Genomic DNA, 27,442 nt, shown 5'->3' on the forward strand with positions numbered 1-27,442 from the left:
TCTCTCCCTCTTCCAATTGACGTCAACCAGGCTTCCAGATCTTCTGTACTGTACTAGCAATGCCGGTATCTTATACCTATGTGTAGTCCGTACATCCTTCATTACTAGCATGAAATCCTAATGTTTTAATTTAACTGTAAATTAAATAAGCTTCTGTAGAGATGATGTGATGTTAAGAGTGAGAATAGAGAGAGTGTGCATTATAAACACCGTAGCTACTGTGCCGGTATGCTGTCAGAAAAGCAGAACAATGAAGTAGGTAAGCATTTAGATATACTAGATAAGTGATTCGGCTACAGTAGGTTAAAAATTAAATGCAGTATAGTAAAATACACTATTTGTAATGCTGATATATCAGGATTGAAAAGTTCAAAGCCTGACATAGGAATTGTACTATGATTATTCTGAAACAATCTTTATTTCTCAACATAAACACCCCTGAGATTTACAGGCAGTCCTCGTTTATTAAGACATAATTTCTTTAGTCCCTTCAATGACGCTATAACCAAGTTCAACCGTATTTCACTTACTCCTTCACTGTAGTAACAAGACAGAGCAGTACAGAAAAAGCCTTGATGTTGGCCCTTCCTGTATTTCTTTTTTTAAACTACAGACTAGTCAAACAAGCCAAAACCCAAGTCGCTGTCAGAGTCTTCGTCAGATGGTTTTAAGTCCTCAGATTTCCATGCCTGCCGCAATTCATACTGCGCTTCATTTCTGAACAGTTTGGACAGGTCCCATGTGGGAGTGTGAATGACATCGACTTCAGTCGGCTGTGCACCTACTTCTAGCAGCCATTCCACACATGCTGTGTGTCCCTCCTGCTTGGCCAGGCTGAGAGGTGTGGCACCCTCATGTGTGAGAGCATTGACATCTGCCCCGTGTTGCACCAACATCTGTGCACATACAAGGTTCCCACTGAATGTAGAGCTATGCAAGGCTGTCCATCCTTCTTGGGTCGTTGTCTCCACATTGGCACTGTTTTGCAAGAGCAAGTCTATAAACATCGGATGGTGTGGAAGGTACTGGGCAGCAATGTGCAGGGCTGTCCTCCCATTGTCATCTCGCAGGTTGGGGTCAGCACCACACTCCAGCAGGAGACTGGCCATTTCGAAGTACGCTGTAAGAAATATCAGTACATTAGGATAATAGTTTTGTTACTGTATGTATTATAGTCAGAGATCCAAATTCTGTTATTATTTTTAATGTCTACCAAGATTCTTATTTAAAAGTGTGAAGAGTGTTAGAAAATGTTAGTAGTGGTTTATAATGAACTAAACATGTCTTTTTTTTTTTTTTTTTCCCTTCTCTGAAGCAGTAAAGCTGTTATCCGAAATGTATAATGGGGTAGTAGACAACGTTTTCAGCACAAAAAATTTCTAGTTGTGCAAGTTAATTTTTGTTAGTAATTTGTAACTGGACATTTAGTTTTCTTGGTTTAGAAATACACGTGACTAAATCATCAACAAACAATGCAGTTTTGATTCAAGTTTTGTGCAGGATTTTGGGGAGGTTATTGATGTAAACATTGAATAAAGTTATAGTAAGAATTGAGCCCTGTGATAAACGTAAATACCTGCCACACATATCTGTCTTATGGTATTGCACTATATTTTGTACATAATCCACACCTTTGAAAACTGTGCAGTGCAATGTTGTGAGTCCATCACGGTCCTGCGCATTGACATCTGCACCCTTTTGCAACACCAGCTTTGCATAGTCACAGCCACGATCAGCACCTCCCAGTGCCAGCACGTGGAGACCTGTTGCTCCATCCACATCTGCGATGCGTGCATACATGGGATCTTCCAGCAGTTGCTCCAAAAGGGACAGTCTCTTCAGGCTATGGCACAGGATGTGCGTAGCTGTTATGCCATCCTTGTCTTGGATCATTAGCCCATTGTGCAAGTCGATGTAACAGGTCCATGTCTTCTTTGATTTCAGCTCCAAAGTGACATTTACCCTAAGAAGTACACCTGCATCTAGCAGCACTTTTGCACAGTCATAGCACCCCTGAAGAAGGGCCATATCTAGGGGTGTCTTGCCATTGCATTCCACATTGGGATTGGCGCCTTCCTGCAACAAGAGTTTAGTGGCGAGGCTGCTGCGGCACATCACAGCCGTCATCAATGGCGTATTTTCCCCCAACAGTTCCTCCACAGATGTGCCAAGGTGGATAAGTGCCAGAGCACAGCCCAAGCGTCTCCGCTTTATGGCGTCATGAAGCGACATTTTGATCTTTGCTTTGTCGGGGACTACACCATGCGATATCAGTGTTCTGACACTTCCGATGCCTCCATCGTCATCATTGTAAGTGTAGCGTTGTAATGCCACATCCAGAGCCGATTTCCCACTGTTATCACGGGCATGGGGATCTGCACCCTGGGATATGAGAAAGTCCACACATGCACCCTCGCCTTCCAAGTCTGCAGCACCAAAAAGAACTGTTCTACCTTGAATGTCACGAGCTCTAACATCTGCTCCAGCATTCACAAGGAGCTTCGCCTTTTCTAAAGTACCGGTGTAGTGTAATGGCGTCTTTCCCTCTTTGTCTGTTAGTTGCACATTGGCTCCAGCATCCAGCAGCAGTTGTACGCATATAAGATCACCCTGACTTGCAGCAGAGTGAAGTGGGGTGCAACCATTCTCGTCAAGCTGGTTTGGGTCTGCACCTGCAAGCAGCAGCATTCTCACCACGGCCTCGGAGCAGAACTCTGCTGCCAGATGTAATGGAGCTGAGTATTTGGCCCACGTCTTGCCCAAGATATCGACAGCAGCATTGTAACTCAGCAGCAGCTCAATGCAGGCTATGTCTTTGTCTATAATTGCTAAATGAAGTGCACATGCACCGTCCTCACTCTGGAGATTGGGATCGGCTTTCCACTCCAGCAGCAGCCTCACCAGCTGCAGGCGCCTCTCTGCTGCTGGATCTCCGTTTCCAGGACTCTGCACCAACTCTTCAAGGGCCAGAACATCGTTGCGACACAGAGCATTATGCAGCTTCTCTAACTCTGGTAAGTCGAGCGCGTCCACAGCCTTGCGCTGTTGGAGCACAAATTCAACTGCATAACGTGGAAAGTATGCATCATTATAACAGTATCCAACGTAGAAGTAATAGTCCACCACGCCCTCTAGCACCCAGCGAATATGTTTCATACGTCCCTTCCACACGGCTAGCATTAGGGGCGTCATCCCTGTTGCAGAGCGAGAGTTCACCTCTGCACCTTCCTGCAGTAGTAATACCACGGCATTCAGCTGGCCATACTCTGCAGCATCAAGTAGGGCTCCATCATTGGGATCGGCACCACTACGCAGCAGAGTCCTCATCACTTCAACATGGCCATTGCGTGCTGCGGCACAGAGTGGTGTGAGGCTGTCGGTGTTGAACCATCCTTTCAGTCCCACATCAGCATTGTGGGCGAGCAGTCTGCAGACACATTCCACATGGCCTCTACGGGCTGCACGTCCCAATGGCGTTCCAGAGCTGTGCTGGAAGTTGACATCAGCACCCACCTCCAGGGCCAGGGTCAGGTCGTCCAAGTCTCCCAGGTCTGCGGCCTTCCACAGCCGTGCATCCAACTCTGATGCCTGAACACCTCCATCGCCTTCCAGGAGTGCTGCAGTACAGAAGAATATTTCCAAAAGTCAGTGCCATTGTCATTTATAAGGTAGGAACATTATTAACCTAACTTACCTCGTGTACTTATATCCAGTACTTAGACATTGGTGTGGACTGCTTGTGGTTAATTGTTCTGATTGTTATCTTGGAGTTCTATAAGTCTGTTTTGAGAATAATTATAAAGTTGGTATAGTGCAACATGAGATAGTATATATATATTTTTTCTACTGAAGATGGGACATGACTATTGCCCAGACATTACATAATTACATATTTTAATGCTATATAGTATGTTTATGCACGAATAAAAGCTAAATGTTTACGAGATAAACATGTAGGAATGTTGTCCATAAATTTTATTTTACATTTTTTTACATATTTGGTAAAAAATTAGATATTTCACACCATAATACATAATTTTATATATTTTAACATCATTACAGAGTATATAATAAATGATACTTTATAATAATAATTTCTCGGTTTATTTTGCATTTATATTGAATTATCCAATACCATAGCATGAAAAGACAAATAATTTGAATGCTATTGACCTACTTGTACACTGTCATTATATTCAAAGCTCAATTGCAAGATTTCAATGCCGCCAACAATGACTCGTTTCAAACATTTTCCTATTTTGTTCTCAAACACATCAGAATTTGTAGCAGTGTTGTTAACCAGCAAGGGAGTAGTCGGTGACTGTGTTTCAGCAAAATTTAATGACGTATTGAAAAAGAACCCAGAATAGACAACTTTTTTCACTGTATGCAAAATACTTCAAGGTGAGTGTATGCAGCTCCTCGAAAACGTTGTTCCGAGTATCGTTCCTCATCTGAAATATGTCCAGTTACTCTGTGTGAAATTTAGAGCTCATTTTCTATTTATAAGAACATTCTAACAGACAGAAAGCAATCAATGACCGCAGAAAATATAGAAAAATATTTAATTATGACTTGCGCCTCCAAACAATAATTAAATGAGGTTGAATCACATGTGCGCCTGTAATTTTTTTTCAAGTTCTCTTTTCTTGCCAGTGCTTAAAAATTCATCTAATAAGTGTTGGATTTTAAGTTTCATATTTTTTATTTATTATTTATGTACATACCCAGAAACAAAGTTTGTGCCATCTGAATTTTCCAAGTTCCAGTTATAACATACTGTACATGCTCAGTGCTTACTTAATATGCACATATTTCTCATTTTCATATTACATAAAACCCGGGCTCTGGACATGACATTTCCACTATGATCGGGAAAACAACTGAATATCATCTAGTATTGGAGGCCTGTTGCTTTGGTAACAACGGTTGAGTTGCCAAATTTATAGTTCCCACATCGCAGTACTCAGTAGTTCCGTTGGCATCATTTGTTGTGTTTACAATGTCAACTCTTAATAAATTTCGTGTTTCATTCTTTGTTGATTTTTATTCTTTTGTACTTTTGCGTCAATTATGAATGAATGTTTTAACATTTTCTCAATACATTTCATGTTGTATTCCATAGACCTTATATGGGGATTGAAGCTTTAAGATGTGGAACAAGTCAAGAGTTAAACAACTATTTAACGAGGTGAGGGGAGGCTGAGGATTCGCCCTACATTATGACATTTGCCTACAGTTACGTAAAACCTCAGAAAAAATCAAACCAGATAATGAAGGCAAGCAGGAATCTAACCCAAGCCTCATTGCCTGAGTATATCCTGCTGCTACGATACTACATTAGTGTTAGGATTGTGGAGTATGTAGAAATGACAGAATTATGGCAGGAGAAATGGATTTATGCCAAATCTTCCCTAACATTTGTAACACGTGCTGCCTACCCATACCTTCACAAGCACGCTCCAAGCTACCACTGTGCCTTGCTTAGGTAAAACCACGCAACCATCCAAGGATCGATTGTATATAGAGAGTAGGGAGAAACCCAGATGGGAAACTGTTGGGTTGTCTTGTGAATAAAAAAAATAGATGTTATCAACTACTTTAATACGGTACTAACATATTATCTTGAACATATTAATATAAAAAAAAACATATGCACACATGGCACAAGCGCCCCAACACACAAACTCCATTCTGTTCCCCCTTCCCTGGTAAGAGATGGATAACAACTCAACATAGTAAAATAAAATCCTAAAATAATCCCAATCTCTAGCAAGGGAAGGTGAAGGGGGGGGGGGCTATACTAACTGCTAATGTAAATATACATATAATTCGTATGAACTCAATTACATCATGCCACCGCTCCCCTTAATTAATAACACCCACACTCAGAACTAAAATTTTGAGTTTAAGGAAGCAAAGTGACTGAGGCCCGGCCTCACTTGCCTCAACCAATCAGCCGCCACTGATTAGAAGACAGATTGAAGCTTCAAAAGCGAATATCCAACATATTGAGAAAGTCTACTGTAAAACACTAAACTCGTGAAGTACCCAGATAGAAACTGACTACTATGTCGCTACAGTACTACAACTATAGCAATAATAAAGCTATGGTTTTGAAAAGTACACCTGTGGCTCTTCGGACCGCAATATACCACGTCGCGGGCCCCCAGTTGACAAGACAACACTGTACAGTGGACGAGAACCCTGAGATGCGCGAGAGCCGGAAGAAGTGATAGGCACGGAGACTGGCGGGAGCGGTTCTGATGCTACTATTTAGCATGAAAACATAGACTACGAGTAATCTGATTAAAGTTGCTTCAAGATTTATCTATTACTTCAATTGTACTAGTTCGATAGCAAGCTATAGGAGTGTCGAGCAGTAGTTTGAAACGAATAGTGAAAAAGGGACAACAAAACGCCAATACGGGGACTCCTTTCTAAACTCCCAGAAAAAAAATAGTCTAAAGAAGAAAACGAAAACAAATATTGACGAATTCTGTATGTGTGTCGTATGGAGAACAATAAACGAGCTGATTTAACAATTGGAAAACGACCGACACGAAGTCTTTATCAGTGTTAAAAAATAAAATACATTTTACAGGAAGCTTGCGCACATAAACTACTCACGCTTTAGTTAAAGTGTGAGCAATAGAAGTGTATTTTTAAGGCTTTTAAGGAACCCGTAGGTTCCTTGCCGTCCTCACATAAGCCCGCCATTGGTCCCTATCCTGAGCAAGATTAATCCAGTCTCTACCATCATATCCCACTATTAATAAAATATTGAAAAATGTCATTCGTCTTCAGATAATGAACTATCTCCCAAGTTATTTACAGGCAGCAAGGGCACTCTGTTTACACAAATGAGAGTAGATATATTAATTTCTCGCATACGAAGTTTCATGCGTGGAATATGAGAATAAGGCTGGCCGTCCACTGGAACCGAATTCGGCCGAATAACAACTCGGCCGTTTACGGTCGTACACGACCGAATGATCCCACAACAAGAGAATGCATTGGCGCGCGTCCATTACACTCGTCCTATTCGGCCGAAGACAGCCGAATGCCGGTTCGATCCAATTCAGATGGGATTTTCCGGTCTCATTCGGCCGAACAGGGCAACACGTGGTGACTGTTTCCATAAATTTCGCCATGAACGCCGAAAAAATAATTAGTTATTGTGTTTTTTTTTTTTTTCGTTAAACAAGTGAAATAAAATTTTTAAGGCTTAACAAATTATTATACATGTACTACTTACCTTAAGATCACTGGCAAACGTTTCTCAGGTGGTACAACTTCTCTGAAATTTGACCATTTTGAGATTGATGGACGAATTACATTTAAAATATAGCTATTGAAATGTATCAACATTCATCCGATAGTAATCGAAAAACATAGCACTATCCTCTAGAAGTTAATTGTGTAGGCGTAGATGATGAAAATTTCCCAGGCGACACTTTCCCTAAGCATCGGATATACCCTATATTTTCGTCGTTCCTTAAAAGCCATTTGTATGTATGTATGTATGTATGTATGTATGTATGTATTTATGTAAGTATTTATGTAAGTATGTATGTATGTAATTTTTCAGTTGGTTATTTAACGACGCTGTATCAACTACGAGGTTATTTAGCGTCGATGAGATTGGTGATAGCGAGATGATATTTGGCAAGATAAGCCGAGGATTCGCCATAGATTACCTGGCATTCAAGTTACGGTTGGGGAAAACCTCGGAAAAGCCCAACCAGGTAGTCAGCCCAAGCGAGGATCGAACCGCGCCCTAGCGCAACTTCAGATCGGCAGGCAAGCGCCTTAACCGACTGATCCACGCCGGTGGCTGTATGTATGTATGTATGTATGTATGTATGTATGTATGTATGTATGTATGTATGAATTAAGTATAAGCATGTAGCAAGGAGCATACAACTGGTAATTGACGGCCGAAGCGTCGGCTCCAGTGGACGATCGATCGGCTCTTCTGCCGGTCGTCCGGTATTCGGCCGTATACGGCCTAACAAATATTCGGCCGTTCACGGTGCCAGTGGACGGCTAGGCTAAAGGTCTCTATGTTCCTGTTGTTTCGAAAGGCCAGCGTAATATAATAGTTATGCATGTGATATGTCTGGCGTAGTCTATACACATGTAGAATGTAGACAAGTACAAAACCCGAACCAAGTTGGGGAATTTGATCACTATGTATAGCGGGCCTAGGCACTAATAACTCATTCGAGTCCTGCAGATTTCGTCTTAACTTCCCAATCTACCTTACCCGGTTGAGATGAGTAGGGAGATAAACGTTGTTCAGTGACGGATTGTATAAAGTAGGTTTCATAGCTTTTACAAACTTTCGGCTCTTGCTGGTCGCCTGAAATCCATTACTGATGCAGTGCCTACAGTGCGTTTGTTTATAAGGCAGTGTAAGCGAAAAGGACTTGGGCGGGACTTTCTGAGTTCCTTATTCTGATGTAGAGATTTCTATGTAATGTAGTAATGTGTTTGGTGCCATAAAAGTCGCAAGATTGCCTTGGGCTGGACATGTATACAGAATAGATAATAGTGAAATCCCAAGCAAGTCATGCAGTATAAACCGGAAGGAAGAAGTGTTGGGAGACCCAAATTACGTTGGATGTATGGAATAATTGAAGATGTGAGGAAGCTTGGAGTGAATGGTGGCAAGGAATAGAGAGTCGTGGAGGAAAATCCTTAAGGAGGCCGAGGCCCGAACAGGGCTGTAGTGCATGTGATGATGATGATGATGATGATGATGATGATGATGTGTTTGGTAGAAAAAAATTATTAAAGCATTACTTTCACTGCGCTGAAGTTTAAGTGTACAATCCGAAGCGATCTGTAGGTCTTATTTGCGTTAAAGATGAGTTTTTTTTTCCCCCGCTGTACCAAAAAATGATATTATAACTCATTGAATAAAAGACGATTACTTTACCGTTGACCAAAATGATGAAAATGGAGTAGGCTATTTCCCCACGCTTTTGCGGCATGTAGCCTAGACTCCATTTCCGAAGGTTATTGTGCTGATAACTTTAAAACAAAAGTGACATATGTTTATTCGCTTCCATAGTTTTTGTCAAGGTCAACGAATTTCTAGTAACATGCATACAGAATAAGCAAATATCCTACTTTTCATTTTTAGGCTAGGTTACCATGTGGTCAGATATTTTATTTCGGGAACACACGTGATTGTGTTCCCAGAAACTTGTTAAAATTATTACAGACTGCAAACTTACGTATATCTTTGGAACGCCACAGCGCCATAAATATCTTCTCATCATAACGTCTATAGTTCGAACACGATGCCGGTTCCGTCGTCATGGTTGAAGGTAACGAAGAACGTACCGGTACTGACTAGACTTGCACTGGAAATCGGATATATAATCGCATCCACGGTGTCATAACATTTCGTAACCTTGTTGCAAAGATGGGAAATTCCTGAAGTAGGCTATAGCTCCCGCGAAGGAAAGATCTGAAAGCTTCGCGACCATTGAGAATGTTTATACTTACTGGTGGATATCAGTTCCTGGTCGGACGTAAAGTTCACTTGCAAAACATTCGCTTACGTGCCTGTAGTGAATGTCTTTGTGTTACAACGGAAGTTTTGGCTAAACTAGCACTGAGGTAGTTCCCTTCATACTCCGCTTATAACCTTGCATATACGAATCTGTGACAGGTTAGGTTTGGTTAGTTTAGGCTCCTGTTATGGCTTGTATATACGATCAATTGCATCTTGATAAAACAAATCTTGGTTAAATGAGCGTTGAGTGACTACTTTTTTTCCTATTGCGGATATGCATCTTCAGCCGTCTTACATGTCGTACCAACATAACTTACGAGACAATACGAACGTTTTATGCTAGTTTGCAATGTTCCAGCGGGATAGAAATTCGGCCTTTTTCATACCTCAGGGAAGTGTGTAGAAGTAAGAAAATGGAGTGTTATGACAGGTTAGGTTAGTTCAGACTTTTACTATGTCTTACATACTTACCTGTGACAGGTTAGGTTAGGATTTTAGTGACAGATTAGGTTAGTTTAGGATTTTAGTGACAGATTAAGTTAGGTTAAGTTAGTTTAGGCTTTTATTATGCTTTGCATATACGAAACTGTGACACGTTAGGTTAGGACAATTTAAGCTTGTGTTATGCCTTGTAGAGGCGTATCTGTGAGAAGTTAGATTAGGTTAGTTTAGGATTTTAGTGACAGGTTAGGTTATGTTAGGTTAGTTTAGGCTTTTATTATCGTCAAGATGAAAGTGAAAGCGATTGAGTGTGGCGCTCTTGAACAGATAGTGATTTTTTGTTTTCTATGTTGGCAGTTCATGTGCGTTGGTGTCTATTCCAAAATCAGCGGAAGTCACTCAACACTCGTTTCTCCCAAATCTCTTGTAAATTCAAAGAAATCACCGGAATTACCTCAACACTAGTTTCACTGAAGTTTTAAAAATATTCACTGGTAGCATTTTTAAGTTTGTATGTAGATTTAAGTTACAGCTGGGTAAGATGGATTTGGGGAGTTAAAGGGAAATATGCAGTGACTTGATTGAGTTATTAGTACCTAGGTCTGCTCTGCATAGTGGTTAAATTCCACAACTTGGTTCGGGTTCTGTACTTGTCTACATTCTACATGTGTATAGACCATACATGGGCAGAATTTTCGGTTACGTGAGGCACTCGATTTGAAATAGTTTGTTTACTAGGAGAGCGGACTGTAGCTTGGGATGGGAAATATGAACTGCTGTGACCTGCATCACCTTATCGTAATCGCTAAGGCGGTTAGTGGCGAATTATTAGGAAAGCGCTTGGTTAACGTGAGACTCTCGAAAACTTTTATTCAATTGGGCAAATTAATTTGGCAGCTTTAATCATAAACCTCTTTACTGTTTCTCCGTCGCTGAATTGATTTAAATCACAGGCGAGAAATTGCGTAACTAGCCAATAATATTCCATCACGTTGTCTACGTTTATTTTCTTGAATATTCTGGCGTTTATCAAGATTACTTAATAGATTTGCACGGTCTCGACCTAAACTAATTTCAGAAAATCATATTTCGTTTTCTACGCACATCTGATTTTTTTTTTTATAAATTTCTTTTGGAAATAATAAGTACAAACAACATTTAATTCCTCGTACCTTTTAATGAAGCGTGTTTAAGGTATAATGTCGTATTTAGTATACTATGCAAATGTTAAGATCATAAATTTTCTTCGGAATAGTACGAAAAACAACATGTAATTTGTCTTACCTTCTAATTCAGCATGTTCTTTATGACCTAAGGATTAATGTCGTTGTATATTAAATTTATTAATGCCTAATAGGATTTTCGAGCATAACATACATCGTATGTTCTCCCCTTCTAAACAGCAAAGAAACTCTTCCTCCCATTTCTCATGAAATAATCGTTTTCTAACGTGTACACGCTGCTTTGATAATGCCATTATGCCACCACTGATATTGCTTATGAAACTGATATAGAACTTGCCCACGCCTAGGAGCTGCATGAGGGAGAAAAGGGATCTGTGAAGGTGATGTCACTCAGAGCGATAAGCTCTGTGAAGGTCAGTGAGGCATTATTTCTCAAGTGAGGCACGATGCCCATCCCTGGTATAGACAATGACTGACGCATCACACTAGCTAAAGTAGGCAAGGTATGACAAGGATCATGGCTTTCGGCTGTGCTGTGGAACTCAGAAACAGAATACAAAGACACAAGTACAAATGCAGGATAAATATATATATATATTTTTTTTTACTTAATGTTTAATTTGCACATGAATTATATCTTACAAATGACAAGTGAGACAATTCTACGCACTTTTAAATCACCCTGATGGACTATGTACACATATTATTTCATATATAATTGAATTTAGATGTGGACCAGAAATGACAAGCAAGTTTTCCCTGGAGGATTTGAAAGAACATAGGAGATTCGCAAGCCAGCATGTTACTGACTGCGTCATCGGGGTGAAAGGTACAGAGACAGCACGAAGAGAGGCTGACATCCTACTTGAACTCAAAGAAGACAGCACACACACAAATTTACTTATGTGAATCACTCTTCAATACTTCAACTTTTTCACCACCAAGAGTCACGCCATCAATTGTTTCTAAGACTGCACATTGCAGTACTGCATAAAATATCCTGGTAGAGTAGTGAATGGTATCTACACAGTAAGTGAGTTAAGTAGTAAGATACCATAGTAAATGATGTTACGGAAATTAGATATGGAAACGCCCACAGATGGCTCTATTGGTCGTCTGGCATTCTATGTTGGCATCATTTAAGCATTGAGCTGCACATCTTGTGCGTGACAGAGCCTTATAATGATACGCGATGGAGATGAGGAAAGGTTCGTCCCCGATCCCAAATAATTTGGAAAGCTTAGCAGAGATCTCGGGATTATCAATCTAAAAGCAAATTAGCGTCCTATATGTAAGTAAAAAAAAAAAATTGGAAAGGATTAAATGGATTGCGAGTTGTTTGATGACGCCATATATATTCCATCATCAAAAATCTCGATGGTATTGTCGGACCATCGGATTTGTGCCCCTTCAGCACTGTCGTCATTCTTGGAAAAGTTAACGCCTGTACTCACTCCATTCCACCCGCTTTCCTCCCATCACGTTATACAGCAAGCCATGAACCTTGTCGAATAGGGATTTTGCCAAACTTCTGTCAAACGGTGTCATAAATAACTGGTCCTCCATGCTACAATATTATTTCTTTCAATCAAAATACATCTTGTATTTCTACATTTTTTGAACCTAAATCCCATGTCTCGCATCATTTTCCGTACTTTTTCTCTCCAACCTTGGAAATTATTACTTCTCTTGCAAGCTTCAGTAATTTCTTCAATGTTGAAACTTCTTTCTGAACGGCATAATATTCTTGTATCTTTCTTCTTAAAATACATCGGTTCATATCATCTACAATAATTAAAAGTTCCCTTGGTCTGTTCTTCTCTGGTGATTCTAGCTTTTCATCTCCTGCATAGACTCCCTCTCTCCTGATTTTCTTTATTAGGAGTTCTGACCTGTCTATATAAATTACATAAAATGTTGTATTATTAGTATTAGTTAAGTAAGTAATTTTAATACATAATCAATTGAAATAAAATAAGCCTTGCCTGTGATATCAGTTGCTCTTTTCGTTGCCTGATTTATAGGAAACAGATATTGACCTGTTTGTTTCTCTTCATCGCAAAATGCTATTACGTACTTGCTTAATAATATTTCTTTCGCCACTCCGTGCTACGGTATTCATGTTGAGTTGACAACACTGGACTGCAAGTGCAAATATTGTAAACTGTCCCACAAGAAGGCCAAAATTGTGAGTAGTGGGGGACAGAAAGGGAGAGAGATAGGAATGCAGGGAGAGAAATGAATTACCGAGGCTGAGAAGGAATTAGAGTTCAGTTCGCATATCTTACGGGGGCACAGATCCGATGGTCCAACTATATCTGTATCTGATGATAGCAAAATGGATTACCGGCTCAAGGTAGAGAGGTCAATGTTTTCCATTGTTGTTTTCATTCATTTCTCTCCCTGTTCCAATTGACGTCAACCAGATCTTCTGTACTGTACTAGCAATGCTGGTATCTTATACCAATGTGTAGTCCGTACATCCTTCATTACTAGCATGAAATCCTAATGTTTTAATTGAACTGTAAATTAAATAAGCTTCTGGAGAGATGATGTGACGTTAAGAGTGAGAATGGAGAGAGAGCCTGCATTATAAACACTATAGCTACTGTGCCGGTATACTGTCAGAAAAGTAGAACAATGAAGTGAGCATTTACAGTATATATATAGTAGATAAGTGATTCGGGTACAGTAAGTTAAAAATTAAATGCAGTATAGTAAAATACACTATTTGTAATGCTGACATATCAACATTGAAAAGTTCAAAGCCTGACATAGAAATTGAACTAGGATTATTCTGAAACAATCTTTATTTCTCAACATAAACACCCCTGAGATTTACAGGCAGTCCTCGTTTATTAAGACATAATTTCTTTAGTCCCTTCAATGACACAACACAGAACTGCACGCATTGTATTCTTCACCTGACATAATTAGGAACATTAAATCCAGACGTTTGAGGTGGGCAGGGCATGTAGCACGTATGGGCGAATCCAGAAATGCATATAGAGTGTTAGTTGGGAGACCGGAGGGAAAAAGACCTTTAGGGAGGCCGAGACGTAGATGGGAGGATAATATTAAAATGGATTTGAGGGAGGTGGGGTATGATGATAGAGACTGGATTAATCTTGCTCAGGATAGGGACCGCTGGCGGGCTTATGTGAGGGCGGCAATGAACCTTCGGGTTCCTTAAAAGCCATTTGTAAGTAAGTAAGTAAGTCCCTTCAATGACGCTATAACCAAGTTCAACCGTATTTCACTTACTCCTTCACTGTAGTAACAAGACAGAGCAGTACAGAAAAAGCCTTGATGTTGGCCCTTCCTGTATATCTTTTTTTAAACTACAGACTAGTCAAACAAGCCAAAACCCAAGTCGCTGTCAGAGTCTTCGTCAGATGGTTTTAAGTCCTCAGATTTCCACGCCTGCCGCAATTCATACTGCGCTTCATTTCTGAACAGTTTGGACAGGTCCCATGTGGGAGTGTGAATGACATCGACTTCAGTCAGCTGTGCACCTACTTCTAGCAGCCATTCTACACATGCTATGTGTCCCTCCTGCTTGGCCAGGCTGAGAGGTGTGGCACCCTCATGTGTGAGAGCATTGACATCAGCCCCGTGTCGCACCAACATCTGTGCACATACAAGGTTCCCACTGAATGTAGAGCTATGCAAGGCTGTCCATCCTTCTTGGGTCGTTGTCTCCACATTGGCACTGTTTTGCAAGAGCAGGTCCACAAACGTCGGGTGGTGTGGAAGGTACTGGGCAGCAATGTGCAGGGCTGTTCTCCCATTGTCATCTCGCAGGTTGGGGTCAGCACCACACTCCAGCAAGAGACTGGCCATTTCAAAGTACCCTGTAAGAAATAGCAGTACATTAATAGAATGGAGATAAGAGAAAAGGTCGAGTCGAAGTTTTTAAATTTGGTGGTGAAATTTAAACTTTTAAATATAGAAATGAGTGTGACGAAAATGATACATACTTTCTCATATATATTTTACGTATTCCGCAACTTATTACATCAGTACGAATGTTTTTCCTTCTAATTTTTTCTCAGAAACTTTCAAGAGTGCAATGGATGGATGCCATCAGAAGTATTACGAGAAGAGATCTTACTGAAGAAGATGCTGAAGATAGAAATTTGTGGAGCAGCAAGATTTATTTGGGTGAATGATAACTATTGTATTGTAAAAACTTTAATTGCTAGTGAAGTATTCCTACATCTTTCACGAACATCCTGTTTTTTTCTACGAAGTAGTCATTTGTGAATGAGATGCTGTATTGTATCCCAGTAAAAATTCTTAATGTGATTCTGGAGGTAAACATGAACACTTTGTTTCAGTGTGTAATGGTGGACGCAGGTTTCGTCTCCTGACAGAAAAATATCATCCTCATTGGCATGAAGCTCCAAAAACTCAAAACGAATGTATTTCTGGGCTTGTTTTTGCTCGTTTGTCAGTAATTCTGGTACCTCTTGGGAGCAAACCTTCCTTCCAAGGTCCTTAATGATGTCTGTCAAAGCTGGTTTTCCTATGCTTACTATATCACACAGTTCACGTTCTATGATACAGCGATCTTGTTGATGACTGTTGATTCGAACCTTGTTTCATTCTGTCACTGTCGTTACTGACCTGTCATTTCGAGTGTTAGTTCTCTGCTCTTTAAGTGTCTCACCCAGTGTTTAACTGTACTGATATATCCAATACTGTCACGGTACACATTTCTTAGAGACGAACTTAAATCTCAATTGAATTAATTTTGTTCACAGTCACGAATTTCATCACAGTCCTTTGTTTCATATGGGTATCGGAAGCATCCACCATTTTGAACAAGTGATGTTTCGCTTTCATGTAACATATTATTGCATTGTCCCTCCATATAGTGAAACTAAAGGTCATTAAATGAAATGTGGAATATTATGGGTCGCCAGGTATGAAAGAAAAAAAAAGAGGAAGAAGTATCACTTTCGTATTAACCCACGTAGTTCTGTAATGTTGCCTAAGATGTTATTTCTTTTTCTGGAACTATCGTTCAAAAGACATGAGAATAAATAAAATCATTTATGATGCTCCCAAGTCAATTCTTTATTACCCACAGAGTGAAACATTTAACTTAATTTATTAATTGTTTGATTTATATAGACGTAATTAATTGTTCACAGACTCGTGTAAAATATCTATTAGTATACTGTAGGCTTAATCATTTGTACGTATTACTTTTACTGTTCACCAAAATCGTTATTTAAAAACGAGAAGATTGTTCGAATATGTTAGTAGTGGTTTATAATGAACTAAATATATATCTTTCTTCTCCGAAACAGTAAAGCTATTATTCGAATTTTTGTGTAGTGAGGCAACAGACATTGTTTTCAACACACCAAATTTCTAGTGTGTAAGTAAATTGTTGGCAGTAATTTGTAACTGGGCATTTAGTTTTATTGGTTTAGAGATATACATGACTAAATCATCAGAAAACAATGCAGTTTCATTACAGCTTTTTCCAGGTTCTTGAGGTTATTGATGTAAATACTGAATAAAATTGTACTAAGAATTGATCCCTGTGACAAACATAAATACCTGCCCCACACATGTGTATTATGGTATTGCACTATATTTTGTACATAATCCACACCTTTGAAAGCTGTGCAGTGCAATGTTGTGAGTCCATCACGGTCCTTCGCATTGACATCTGCACCCTTTTGCAACAGCAGCTTTGCATAGTCACAGCCACGATCAGCACCTCCCAGTGCCAGCACGTGGAGACCTGTTGCTCCATCCACATCTGCGATGCGTGCATACATGGGATCTTCCAGCAGTTGCTCCAAAAGGGACAGTCTCTTCAGGCTATGGCACAGGATGTGCGTAGCTGTTATGCCATCCTTGTCTTGAATCATTAGCCCCTTGTGCAAGTCGATGTAACAGGTCCATGTCTTCTTTGATTTCAGCTCCAAAGTGACATTTACTCTAAGAAGTACACCTGCATCTAGCAGCACTTTTGCACAGTCATAGCATCCCCGAAGAAGGGCCATATCTAGGAGTGTCTTGCCATTGCATTCCACATTGGGATTGGCGCCTTCCTGTAACAAGAGTTTAGTGGCGAGGCTGCTGCAGCACATCACAGCCGTCATCAATGGCGTATTTTCCCCCAACAGTTCCTCCACAGATGTGCCGAGGTGGATAAGTGCCAGAGCACAGCCCAAGCGTCTCCGCTTTATGGCGTCATGAAGTGACATTTTGATGTCTGATTTGTTTGGGACTACACCATGCGATATCAGTACTCTGACACACTCAATACCTCCGTCATCACCTTCAGAGGGCCAGCGCTCTAATGCCACATTCAGAGCCGATGCTCCATTGTTACTACGAGCATGGGGATCTGCACCCTGGGATATGAGGAAGTCCACACATGCACCCTCGCCTTCCAAGTCTGCAGCAGCAAAAAGAACCGTACAACCATGAATGTCACGAGCTCTAACATCTGCTCCAGCATTCACAAGGAGCTGTGCATTTTCTAAAGTACTGGTGTAGTGTAAAGGCGTCATTCCCTCATTGTTAGTTAGCTGAACATTGGCTCCAGCATCTAGTAGCAGTTGTACACTTGTAGCATTGCCCCATCTTGCGGCAGAGTGAAGTGGGGTGCAACCATTCTCATCAAGCTGGTTTGGGTCTGCACCTGCAAGCAACAGCATTCTCACCACGGCCTCAGAGCAGATTTGTGCTGCCAGGTGTAACGGAGCCGAGCAATAGCCCCATATGTTGCTCAAGATATCGACAGCAGCGTTGCGACTCAGAAGCAGCTCAATGCAGGCTATGTCCTCGTCTATAATTGCTAAATGAAGTGCACATGCACCGTCCTCATTCTGGAGATTGGGATCAGCTTTCCATTCCAGCAGCAGCCTCATCAGCTGCAGGCACCTCTCTGCTGCTGGATCTCCCTTTCTGGCACTCTGCACCAACTGTTCAAGGACCGGAACATCATTGCGACACAGAGCATTACGCAACTTCTCTAACTCCGGGAAGTCCAGCGCGTCCACAGCTTTTTGCTCACAGAACAGGAATTGAATGGTGCGATATGGATAGTGTGCAGCATTATAACAGTATCCACGATAGTGGTAGTAGTCCACCACGCCCTCTAGCACCCAGCGAAGTTGGTCCAGACGTCCCTTTTTCACAGCTAACATTAGGGGCGTCTCCTCCCTAGCAGTACGAGAGTTCACCTCTGCACCTTCCTGCAGTAGTAATATCACGGCATCCAGCTGGCCATACTCTGCAGCATCATGTAGGGCTCCATCATTGGGATCGGCACCACTACGCAGCAGAGTCCTCATCACTTCAAGGTGGCCGTTGCGTGCTGCAGCACGGAGTGGTGTGCAGCTCTTGCAGTTGAAGCGTCCTTCCATTCCCACATCAGCATTGTGGGCGAGCAGTCTGCGGACACATTCCACATGGCCTCTACGTGCCGCGCGTCCCAATGGCGTTCCAGAGATGTGCTGGAAGTTGACATCAGCACCCGCCTCCAGTGCCAGGATTAGATCATCTAAGTCTCCCAGGTCTGCAGCCCTCCACAGCCGTGCATCTAACTCCGATGCCTTAACACCTCCATCACCCTCCAGGAGTGCTGCAGTACAAAAGAATATTTTCAAAAATCAGTTCCACTGTATAAGGTAGGGACATTAATTATTAACCTAAATTACCTTGTGTATTTACATCCAAATACTTAGACATTGCTTGTGGTTCTCTCTGATAGTTATCCTGGGTTTCCATTAGTTTGTGTTTCGAGAATAATGGTAAAGTTGGTACGATGTAACATTAAGGTACTTCACGGTTTTCTTTCTTTTTTATTAGTATTATTTTTTTTGTGAAGATGGGCCATGACATTAGTGCTGTGATCGGAAAAACAACTGAATATCACAGAACGTGGGAGGCCTGTTGCTATGGTAACAACAGTTGAGTTGCCAAATGTACAATTCCTACGTTATGAGTGCTCAGTAGCTCTGTTGGCGCCATTTGTTGTGCATACGATATCAGCTCTTAATATGTTTCGTGTTTCATTCTCTGTTGATTTTGTATTCTTTTACACTTACGCATCAGTTATCAGTGATTTTAAGTATAATTTTCATTACATTTTATTTGTTGTATTCCATAGATCTTATAATGGCATTGAACCTTTAAGATGTGGAACAAGTCAAGAGTAATACAATTTTTGGGCGAGATGATGTAAGGACGAGGATTCGCCATACATTTCCTGACATTTGCCTACAGTTGGGTAAAAGCTCAGAAAAAAGCCCAACCAGGTAATGAGGACAAGCGGAAATCTAACCCAAGCTTGAGTATACGATTAGTTATCCTGTTGCTATTACATTAGTGTCAGGAATAATTGTGGAGTACCATATGTAGAAATGATAGAATTATGACAGGAGAAATGGATATATGCCAAATCTGCCCTAACACTGTCTTCGTCAACTAATTATTTGTGTTTAAAGATTTACGTGTTCCCAAGAAATTCTAGAGGAAACTTTGCATTGGCAGGAAGGATCCGAGGATTCGACATGGGATTACATTACATTTCCCTTACTATTGGGGAAAACCTCAGAGAAAAAGAGAAACATAAGTTACTAAATTAAAAGAAAAACAACGAAACAGCCGAGGGGGTTGAAGTCATGTTTTGTGAAAAACTGAGTTAAATCTTGAAATGCAAACTTAAATTGAAGTACGCCCCTGAACAACGCTGTATAGCATATTTTTTTATGGAGTTGAGTTTTTAATGGAACATCGATGTATACCACACCCTACATATGGAAAAAAACACTGGAATATCGAATATCCATCCCCAAGTGGCAATAATAGACATTTGAACCACTTCAGTGGAACAGTGATGTATAGCAAAGAAGATGGCAGATGCAGGCAGTATATGTTTCACAAAGCGATCTAAAACGTCTCAGTAAGTCGATAAAATGCAAAATTAACGTGTCTGAGTGGAATGATATAAAACGGAAGAAGCTACGGGACTCTGGAAAGCCATAAACAAAAGCCAGAGAGGCAAAGAAGTGCCTGGAAGAATCCCTCCAAATAAGATGAGTGGAACAATGCTGTATAGTGTTATTCCTACTGCAGTACACAACATTTCTGGTCGCCTGATTGCTGTTTATGATATTCAGGTTCCTGTAAATTTATGTGCTATTTTTATGTTCTTTTCAAGTATTATGACTAATATTGAACATACTATGAAAGGATCATAATTTTAATATAATGGATCAGAAGTATGTAGGCTACATAGACATAACCTAACCCTATTTTATTAATAGTTATTTTAAAGTTCATTATTTGGAATTTTAATAGAATACCATGTATTATTTTATTCTCGGGCTCAGGTGTGTGGCCCGGAAAAATGCAGACACTGGAAATAAAAGTTGCATTACATGAGGAATATCACAGACTTATTAATGATGAACAGTCAATAGCCTTGGTAAAATGTAAAGACGGAATAGGGGAAAAAGTAATGCAAATTCTCAAAATTAAATAATTAAAATACGACCATTTTGGTCCAGAGAGCACTCATTTGGTGCAAGGATAATTCCTTTAGCATGTTTCATAATTGTTATTATATGCAAATAATTAAAATAGGATCATTTGGTTCAGAGAACATCCGTTTTTGGTGCAAGAATAATTAATTTAGCATTTTTCTAAATTAGTCTTGAATGCATCCTTTAATAAATCACTCCAAATTAATGTCAATATAGAGTGGATTGTGTACGAAGATAATTTTTTATGTTGGCCTGACTCTGCATCTTTTCTTTCTTTGTTAAGTTTATTTAGACACGCTTTAACATCTGTGGTCATGTCGCGTGTTTAGAATGTGTGGGTATACCAGTAGACTGTTTTTACTCTTCTTGAGTTCCTGTTTCTATAGTGTGTTGTGGATGGCTTGTGTTCATGTAACTGATTATAGATTTTGATTAATGTTTATCATATTGGTAATTGAGGCGGTGATGAATCATGACATGTAAATTTCCAATCTGGCATTTGCCTTTATGACTAAGGGAAACCATAAAAAAAACCCAGTCAGATTGTTCGGTCACAGAGTTTGAACCCGTGACCTCCGGAATGCGGGTCTCAAACACTGGATAGTATGTCACTACATTGTTACTAGTAACAGTAGTGAAGTTATTATTTCGAAATGTAAACTTTTTTTTCTGCGTTAAAGATAAGAACACTATCTTCTCCGACTAAAAAATGTTTATTATAAATTACTTACGATTCTTTATCGTTGACCAAAATTATGAAAATGGAGTATTTCCTCAGGCTATAATTGGCGGCATGAAGGCTCCATTTCCGAAGACTGTGTTGCTGTTAACTTTAGAACAAAAGTGACATATGTTGATTCGCTTCTTTAGTTATGGTGAAGGTCGTCGAGTTTTACCTAATACTTGTAACATACATACAGAGCATACGAACGAGTTTCCTACTTTTCATTTTTAGGCTAGGTTGTGATCGGATAGTTTATTTTGGAACGACATGAATGTGTTCCCAGAAACTTGTCAAAATTATTGCAGAGTGTAAACTTACGTATCTCTATGGAATAGTACTGCTCGAAATAAGCTCCCACGCAACAGAAATGCCCGTTATACGGCCAATTTCTCGAACAAGATGCCGATTCCGTCGTCATGGTTGAAGGCAACGAACTTCCTAGACTTCCACTGAAAGTCGAATATACTTTTATTCAATCGCATCCGCGGTTTCATGACATTGCGTAACTTTATGGGGTAACATGTCGCAAAGATGGCATATTCCCGAAGTACAGCTTCCGCGAAAGATCAGAAATCCTAACGACTAGCTGTCGGCTACTAGCTGGACGTAAAGTCCACTTGCAAAACATCTCTCTTTTTGTAAGTCTTTAGCTCGCTTGCATACGTATTTCGCCTACCTGTAGTGAATGTCTTTGTGTTACATTCCGGAAGTTTTAAAAATATTCAGTGGTAGCATTTTTGAAGTAGTGTGTATTTAAATTGTTTGTATAGAGTAATAGAGTTAATTTAGTCCACCGCTGTGGAGTAACGGTTAGTACGTCTGACCGTGAAACGAGCGGGTCCGGGTTCAAATCCTGCTTGGGACAAGTTATCTGGTTGGGGTTTTTCCGGGTTTTCCCTCAATCACTTGAAGCTGGGTAACTTTCGGCGTTTGACCTCGGATTCATTTTGCCGTCATTAAGGGGACACTCAACTTAAAAATTGGAGAAAAAGTGTCATAGAATTGAAAAATTAAATTTCTACACTAATTTACGTGATAGAACTAAATCAATACGCAGAATTCTTCCCCTATTCATTGAGAAGTCACAGTCAAATGCACAAAGCCAAAAAATAAAAAATGATAATTAAAAGTGATATTTCAATTAATGATCGATTAAAAATTGAAATATGTTTTATTTTGAAAAGTATTTGATTTAATGAGCTGAGATTTTGCATGTTACTTTCCATGTGTATATTAAACTTTTTCTCCAAATTTGAAAAAGATTGGTCAAATAGGAAAAAAGTTCCAAAATATAGTTGAGTGTCCCCCTAATTCACATCTCATCATCCATACAACAGCCTGGGTGAAGTTCACGGTGCGGTGTGCTGTACTTGTAAAAAAGCGCGGCCGTTTGGCTACCCAATCATTCTCAGAATAGGATTGGTGAGCACAACAAGGCTCTGGCTACAGTATAAGCCTTCGGGTTCTTCCTCCGTACAAGAGAAAAAAAAAATAGAGTTAGTTTAAGTGGTAGCATTTTTAAGTGTAAGCTTATATTTTTATTGTGTATATAATTGAGTTAAGTTTAGTGTTTAAAAATTACAACTGTTAACGAAATACCTGAAGTAACCATTTCAAAATTAAAAGGAAAGATTTGTGGCAGAAGTGAGGAAGTGTGGCAGTGGTACGTTTTTCGAGAAGTGGGGTAAGAAGAGAATAATTAAAAAGAATGTCATGGAACTAAACGCATTTGATGAAAGTGTATTACGAAGGGTAGTGCAAGACTTTTACATCACCGAGAAACGCATTCCAAGTCTGTGTTAATAATCAAACTGAAAGATGAAATTATTGGCTTTAATAGAGACAGTGCTAGTGTAGAACTCTGCTGAAAAGAACTGGCCTTTTCTTCGAAGAAAACGAAAACAAACAGATCGTTATTAGTTGAAAAATACGATTTTAGATAAAAAAAAAAAAAAAAGATAAACTACCTGAAGGGAATTTTAAATTTTTGAGCTGAAAGAAGAAATATTGTGAATTTCAATGAGTCATACATTCTGTCATCCTACCTGCAAAGCAAGTCTTTGAGCGACAATTCAGCACATGGACTTCTACTGCCGATATGAAAGGTCAACGCCTAATATTGATAAACAGTTCGTTTCTAATGCCCTAATAATTTTAAGGCTCAGAAGAGATCTGGGGATTACCATTCTAAAAGCAATAAAATTGGCGTCTTCTAAGTTAAAAAAAAAAATTGAAAAGGATTAAATGGAACGCGAGTTTTGTTTGGTGACGTCATAAGCCTCGATGATGGTGACGATGAAATGGACGTGCAGGGGTGGCAAAGCTTGAGGCTCCGACTAGTGGCTCAAGGCATAGGCGGAGATACTGGGAAGCATATAGAGGCAATGCCCCCGAGGTCAGGGTGGTGTAGGCTACTGTCCCAACCAATTGAAGCAGAATTGCTGGGTAACTTTCGGGGTTGGACCTCGGACTCATTTCGCCATCATTTATTCAAATGCGTTGTCATCATTACCACAGCCCCGGTTAAATTCACAGTACAGTGTGCTATATTTGTACAAAAGCGCGTTCGTTTGACAACAAAAATCGTTCACAGAAAAGAAGCGGTAAGCACAATAAGCTTTAAGACTTCGAGCTCTTCGCCCTTAAAAAAAAAAAGTATGCATTTGCCTTTTATATGAGTGTGGGCGCATTTATATGCTGATTAGAATACAGTATGTAACAAGGGGCGGAGAAGGCGGGCCATGGCCCGGGCGCCGAATTGAGAGGGGCGCCAAAATAACGAAAAATCATATTCGTATTAAGCATTTAATGAAAAATTCATATTTTATAGCAACAATTATTTCCATAGTTACGCCCCCTTATTAAGTTATTTCACACTTGTAAATTAAATACCATAATTAATTTATTGTATCATATTCGTATATTTGCCATTACACCTTCTGCATTATACAGATCGAGCTTAAGTCGCATCGCATATGTGACCAACAATGAATTGTTAATCTTCTTATTCTAAATTCTTATAGGCGACTGCTGTAAGGTTTAAGTATTTTGTAATTAAACCTAAGCTCCTACATAGTTTGAAATAGAATTTACAAAAAAAAGTTACAATATGGTAACTAATTAATATGTTATAACTTATAATATCTTTAAAGTGTTAATTAGTCAACACGAATATTTTAGGACTGATGAAATTCCAATGTATTTTCACATTCTACGAGTAGCAGTTTAAATAATGACGTAACAATGTGCAAGTTTCCAATGCGATTTTACAGTTATTGCGAAGCTGGAACTTGGTTTGCTATATTCAGTGTATCGATGTGGGTGCATCTAATAATATTGTGGTAAACTGTGAATTCTGACTTCTAGTTTTAGTTGTTTTTTATATTTGTTAATATCTGAGTAGAAAATGACTTCTAAGCCGTCTGGAGCACAAAAGAGAAAGCAAAATCTTTACTTGAGAGCTAGCACTAAACTCGTCGTCGTCTTCCTAACAAGTATTAGGCTGAGTGGCCTGTTACGGTCTCAAACTAGAATTTTCAGTCCATTTTTTCTTTGGACGACCCAGAGATCTTTTGCCATGCGGATGGTAATGAAACAGTGCTTTTGGAATTCTGCATCGATCCATTCGTTCGAGATGACCCTTCCACTGAAGTTGATATTTGCTGACGAACTGCATAATGGATTCTATTTGAAGTTCTTGCATTATGTCCTCATTTTTTTTATGATCCCAGTGAGTATATCCAGCTGTTGTTCTCATGAACCTCATCTCACTTGCTGTTATTCTGCTGACATCTTTATTCTTCACAGTCCACTCTTCACTACCATAGCTTAATACTGGCTGCACTAAACTCGTGTAGTTATTTTGTGATGATGACAATGATGACACGAAAACACATTTTAATGAACAAGAATATACCGATAATCCTACTGCAACAGAAAACACTGGAAACACATTAAAATCTGCTTCAATGACATAATTTTCAGGCAGATTATTTTGAATGACATAAGTTAGGTCTATAGCCCAGCCTCACACCTCAAATTCGAGACCAAGTTTATCGCGTATGTACCACAAAAAATACAGTAGTTGACGCTAATTCACACCTTCTATTCGATGCTCCGAAAAATCTCGAAAATAAATCAAATCACAACCACAAATTTTCTCTGTATCATTACTTGATTGTTTAAGTGTGGAAAGTCACTTAACATAGGTCTAATTATTGTGATTATTTCGGTTTCAGTGTTTAAGAGACCCAAAACCTTGAAGCAGGGCGCCAATATTGTAAGTGGTCCTATGTAAGAAGTTCGTTTGGTCCTGGCCTGTATGTAACTATCTATGATTTAGCTTACCTTATTTTATCGTCCTATTCTGCTGTCCCTTCCTCTCCCCCAAGGAAATCGTTCTATCTCCACCTCAAGATAAGAGGTCAACGTTTACTACTAGATTTTAAGTTCGGAATTATTGTTTTCGCTCAGTTCTCTCCCCCTTCCAAGTGACGTCAACCAGGCTTTCAGATATTTTGTACTGTACCAGCAATGTTGGTATGTTATACCTAGTGAAGTCGGTGGTGGAATTGCATGCATAGTCCGTACGTCCTTGATTATTAGCGTGAAATCCAAATGCTTCAATTTAACGAATTTAGACATAAATATTATTTGGAGAGGTAATGACAGATGGCTTAGTGCACACATGTGGTAAGTGCTAATTTCTTAGGGTGCTGTTCATAGACATTTCGCAGCACGAGCTACGAGCTTACTAAGCTAGCCCTGGCTATCCACTGGTTACTAGTACAGAATTCAAATCATATCCTATCGCTAACACTGGTTTATGAATGCGAAAAACGCTGATCATACACCGGAAGCCCGCGCTAAAATGTCTATGAATACGGCCCTTAATTTTGAAAAAAACAAGTTTTAATATTCGATACTTAATTACACTTCTATTAACATCTATTCTCACAAAGTAAACATAACGTAGGAAAATCTTAGTATTCACTTCCCACATTTGTGCACAGTAAAGATACACCTGACAGGACTTCGATTTTGTACTTAATTCAATTTGACCGGAAAATGTACTTAACACATGTGTGCACTAAGCCATCTATGTGATGTTATGACTAAGAATGAAGAGTCCAAAATCAAATAAAATGGAATTTACTCTTAATGTTTCCTTTGGTTGTAATGTTTTTACTATATTGTACCTTATTTTTCTTATATCCCTATGTATAGTTGGGATTACAGTTTAATTGGTTCTAGTAACCAGGATTAGTGTGACACCTCTGCTACAATCACCCCAGTGGGTCCAACTGAAATTTGTAGTGGACAAAGACGGTGTTTGATGGTATGTTTTCATGGCCTACTCCCGTTTTCCTTACTGGCATTCCACCATCGTCCATACAACATTATAATCAAATGGTGTTATGCAGTTCGCTTTCTTTGGTCCACTGAGGACAAAGTCTTGATGGCGGCTGAAAGAACTAGCTTCGGCACATCACCCAATAGATGGGGACAGCTGGGTGAATGATGCAAATCAAGTGCCCGCAATTAGTTAAAAATTCTTTACAAATTCATGTTCTATCACATTAAAAACAGACTTTGTTGAGAGGAGTTTACTGTTTGTCATTAAAAAACTGTATTAAGTTACTGGAACAAAAGCATTTTACGGGACAAAACTCGAATTCTAAGAAAGTTGATGGAATGTGAGATGGGCCAAACTTAACAAACTTTCTCTTTTGTATCTACAACACTTTACAAACATAGCAGGTCAAGTTGTGTACAGTACTGCAATCCAGACAGTCAATTTGCAAACTGATGTAGTATACAGCACAATGCGAGGAGCAAAGAATAGTTTTAAATGTGGAAGTTAAAATTACAAAACCAATCAAAAATGGTAAAAAGAAAGCTGATGTATGCTGTGAATTTGGTTTGGTTAAGGAAGGGAATGAGGTATACATGCAGTATTAGCAAAACAGAAGCAGAAAAAAAATAGATTTCTTCTACACACTTCTGTAAGTGTGTCAGTACTGCATTTATTTTTACTTACCAT

At 39.6% G+C, this 27,442-nt stretch overlaps 2 protein-coding genes and 1 long non-coding RNA gene across 5 annotated transcripts; 1 reads left to right on the forward strand and 2 right to left on the reverse strand.

Moving 5' to 3' along the window:
• Nucleotides 1-399: 399 nt before the first annotated feature.
• LOC138692811 (ankyrin-3-like) lies at nt 400-9,506 on the reverse strand. 2 transcript variants are annotated; one of them, XM_069816044.1, is made up of 3 exons: nt 9,246-9,506; nt 1,632-3,617; nt 400-1,120 (listed from the first exon to the last, which is right to left on the reverse strand). In XM_069816044.1, the coding sequence occupies exons 1-3, from the start codon at nt 9,328-9,330 to the stop codon at nt 615-617; spliced, it is 2,577 nt and encodes an 858-aa protein (XP_069672145.1). In that variant the 5' UTR covers nt 9,331-9,506; the 3' UTR covers nt 400-614. The 2 variants fall into 2 exon arrangements, with proteins under 2 accessions (XP_069672145.1, XP_069672143.1); XM_069816042.1 differs by lacking the exon at nt 9,246-9,506 and adding an exon at nt 6,130-6,627.
• Nucleotides 3,531-27,337, forward strand: LOC138692822 (uncharacterized). Of its 2 annotated transcripts, XR_011330138.1 has the most exons (3): nt 3,545-3,668; nt 15,210-18,815; nt 25,638-27,337. It is a non-coding gene; the product is annotated as an uncharacterized lncRNA (long non-coding RNA). The 2 variants fall into 2 exon arrangements; XR_011330137.1 differs by lacking the exon at nt 25,638-27,337 and having other exon boundaries at nt 3,531-3,668; nt 17,097-24,658.
• LOC138692812 (ankyrin-3-like) lies at nt 14,372-21,852 on the reverse strand. Its single transcript, XM_069816045.1, has 3 exons — nt 21,718-21,852; nt 16,784-18,769; nt 14,372-15,008 (listed from the first exon to the last, which is right to left on the reverse strand). The coding sequence occupies exons 1-3, from the start codon at nt 21,815-21,817 to the stop codon at nt 14,503-14,505; spliced, it is 2,592 nt and encodes an 863-aa protein (XP_069672146.1). The 5' UTR covers nt 21,818-21,852; the 3' UTR covers nt 14,372-14,502.
• Nucleotides 27,338-27,442: the final 105 nt, after the last annotated feature.

Source organism: Periplaneta americana, chromosome 17, assembly GCF_040183065.1.
Source record: "Periplaneta americana isolate PAMFEO1 chromosome 17, P.americana_PAMFEO1_priV1, whole genome shotgun sequence".
NCBI classification, from domain to species: Eukaryota; Metazoa; Arthropoda; class Insecta; order Blattodea; family Blattidae; genus Periplaneta; species Periplaneta americana.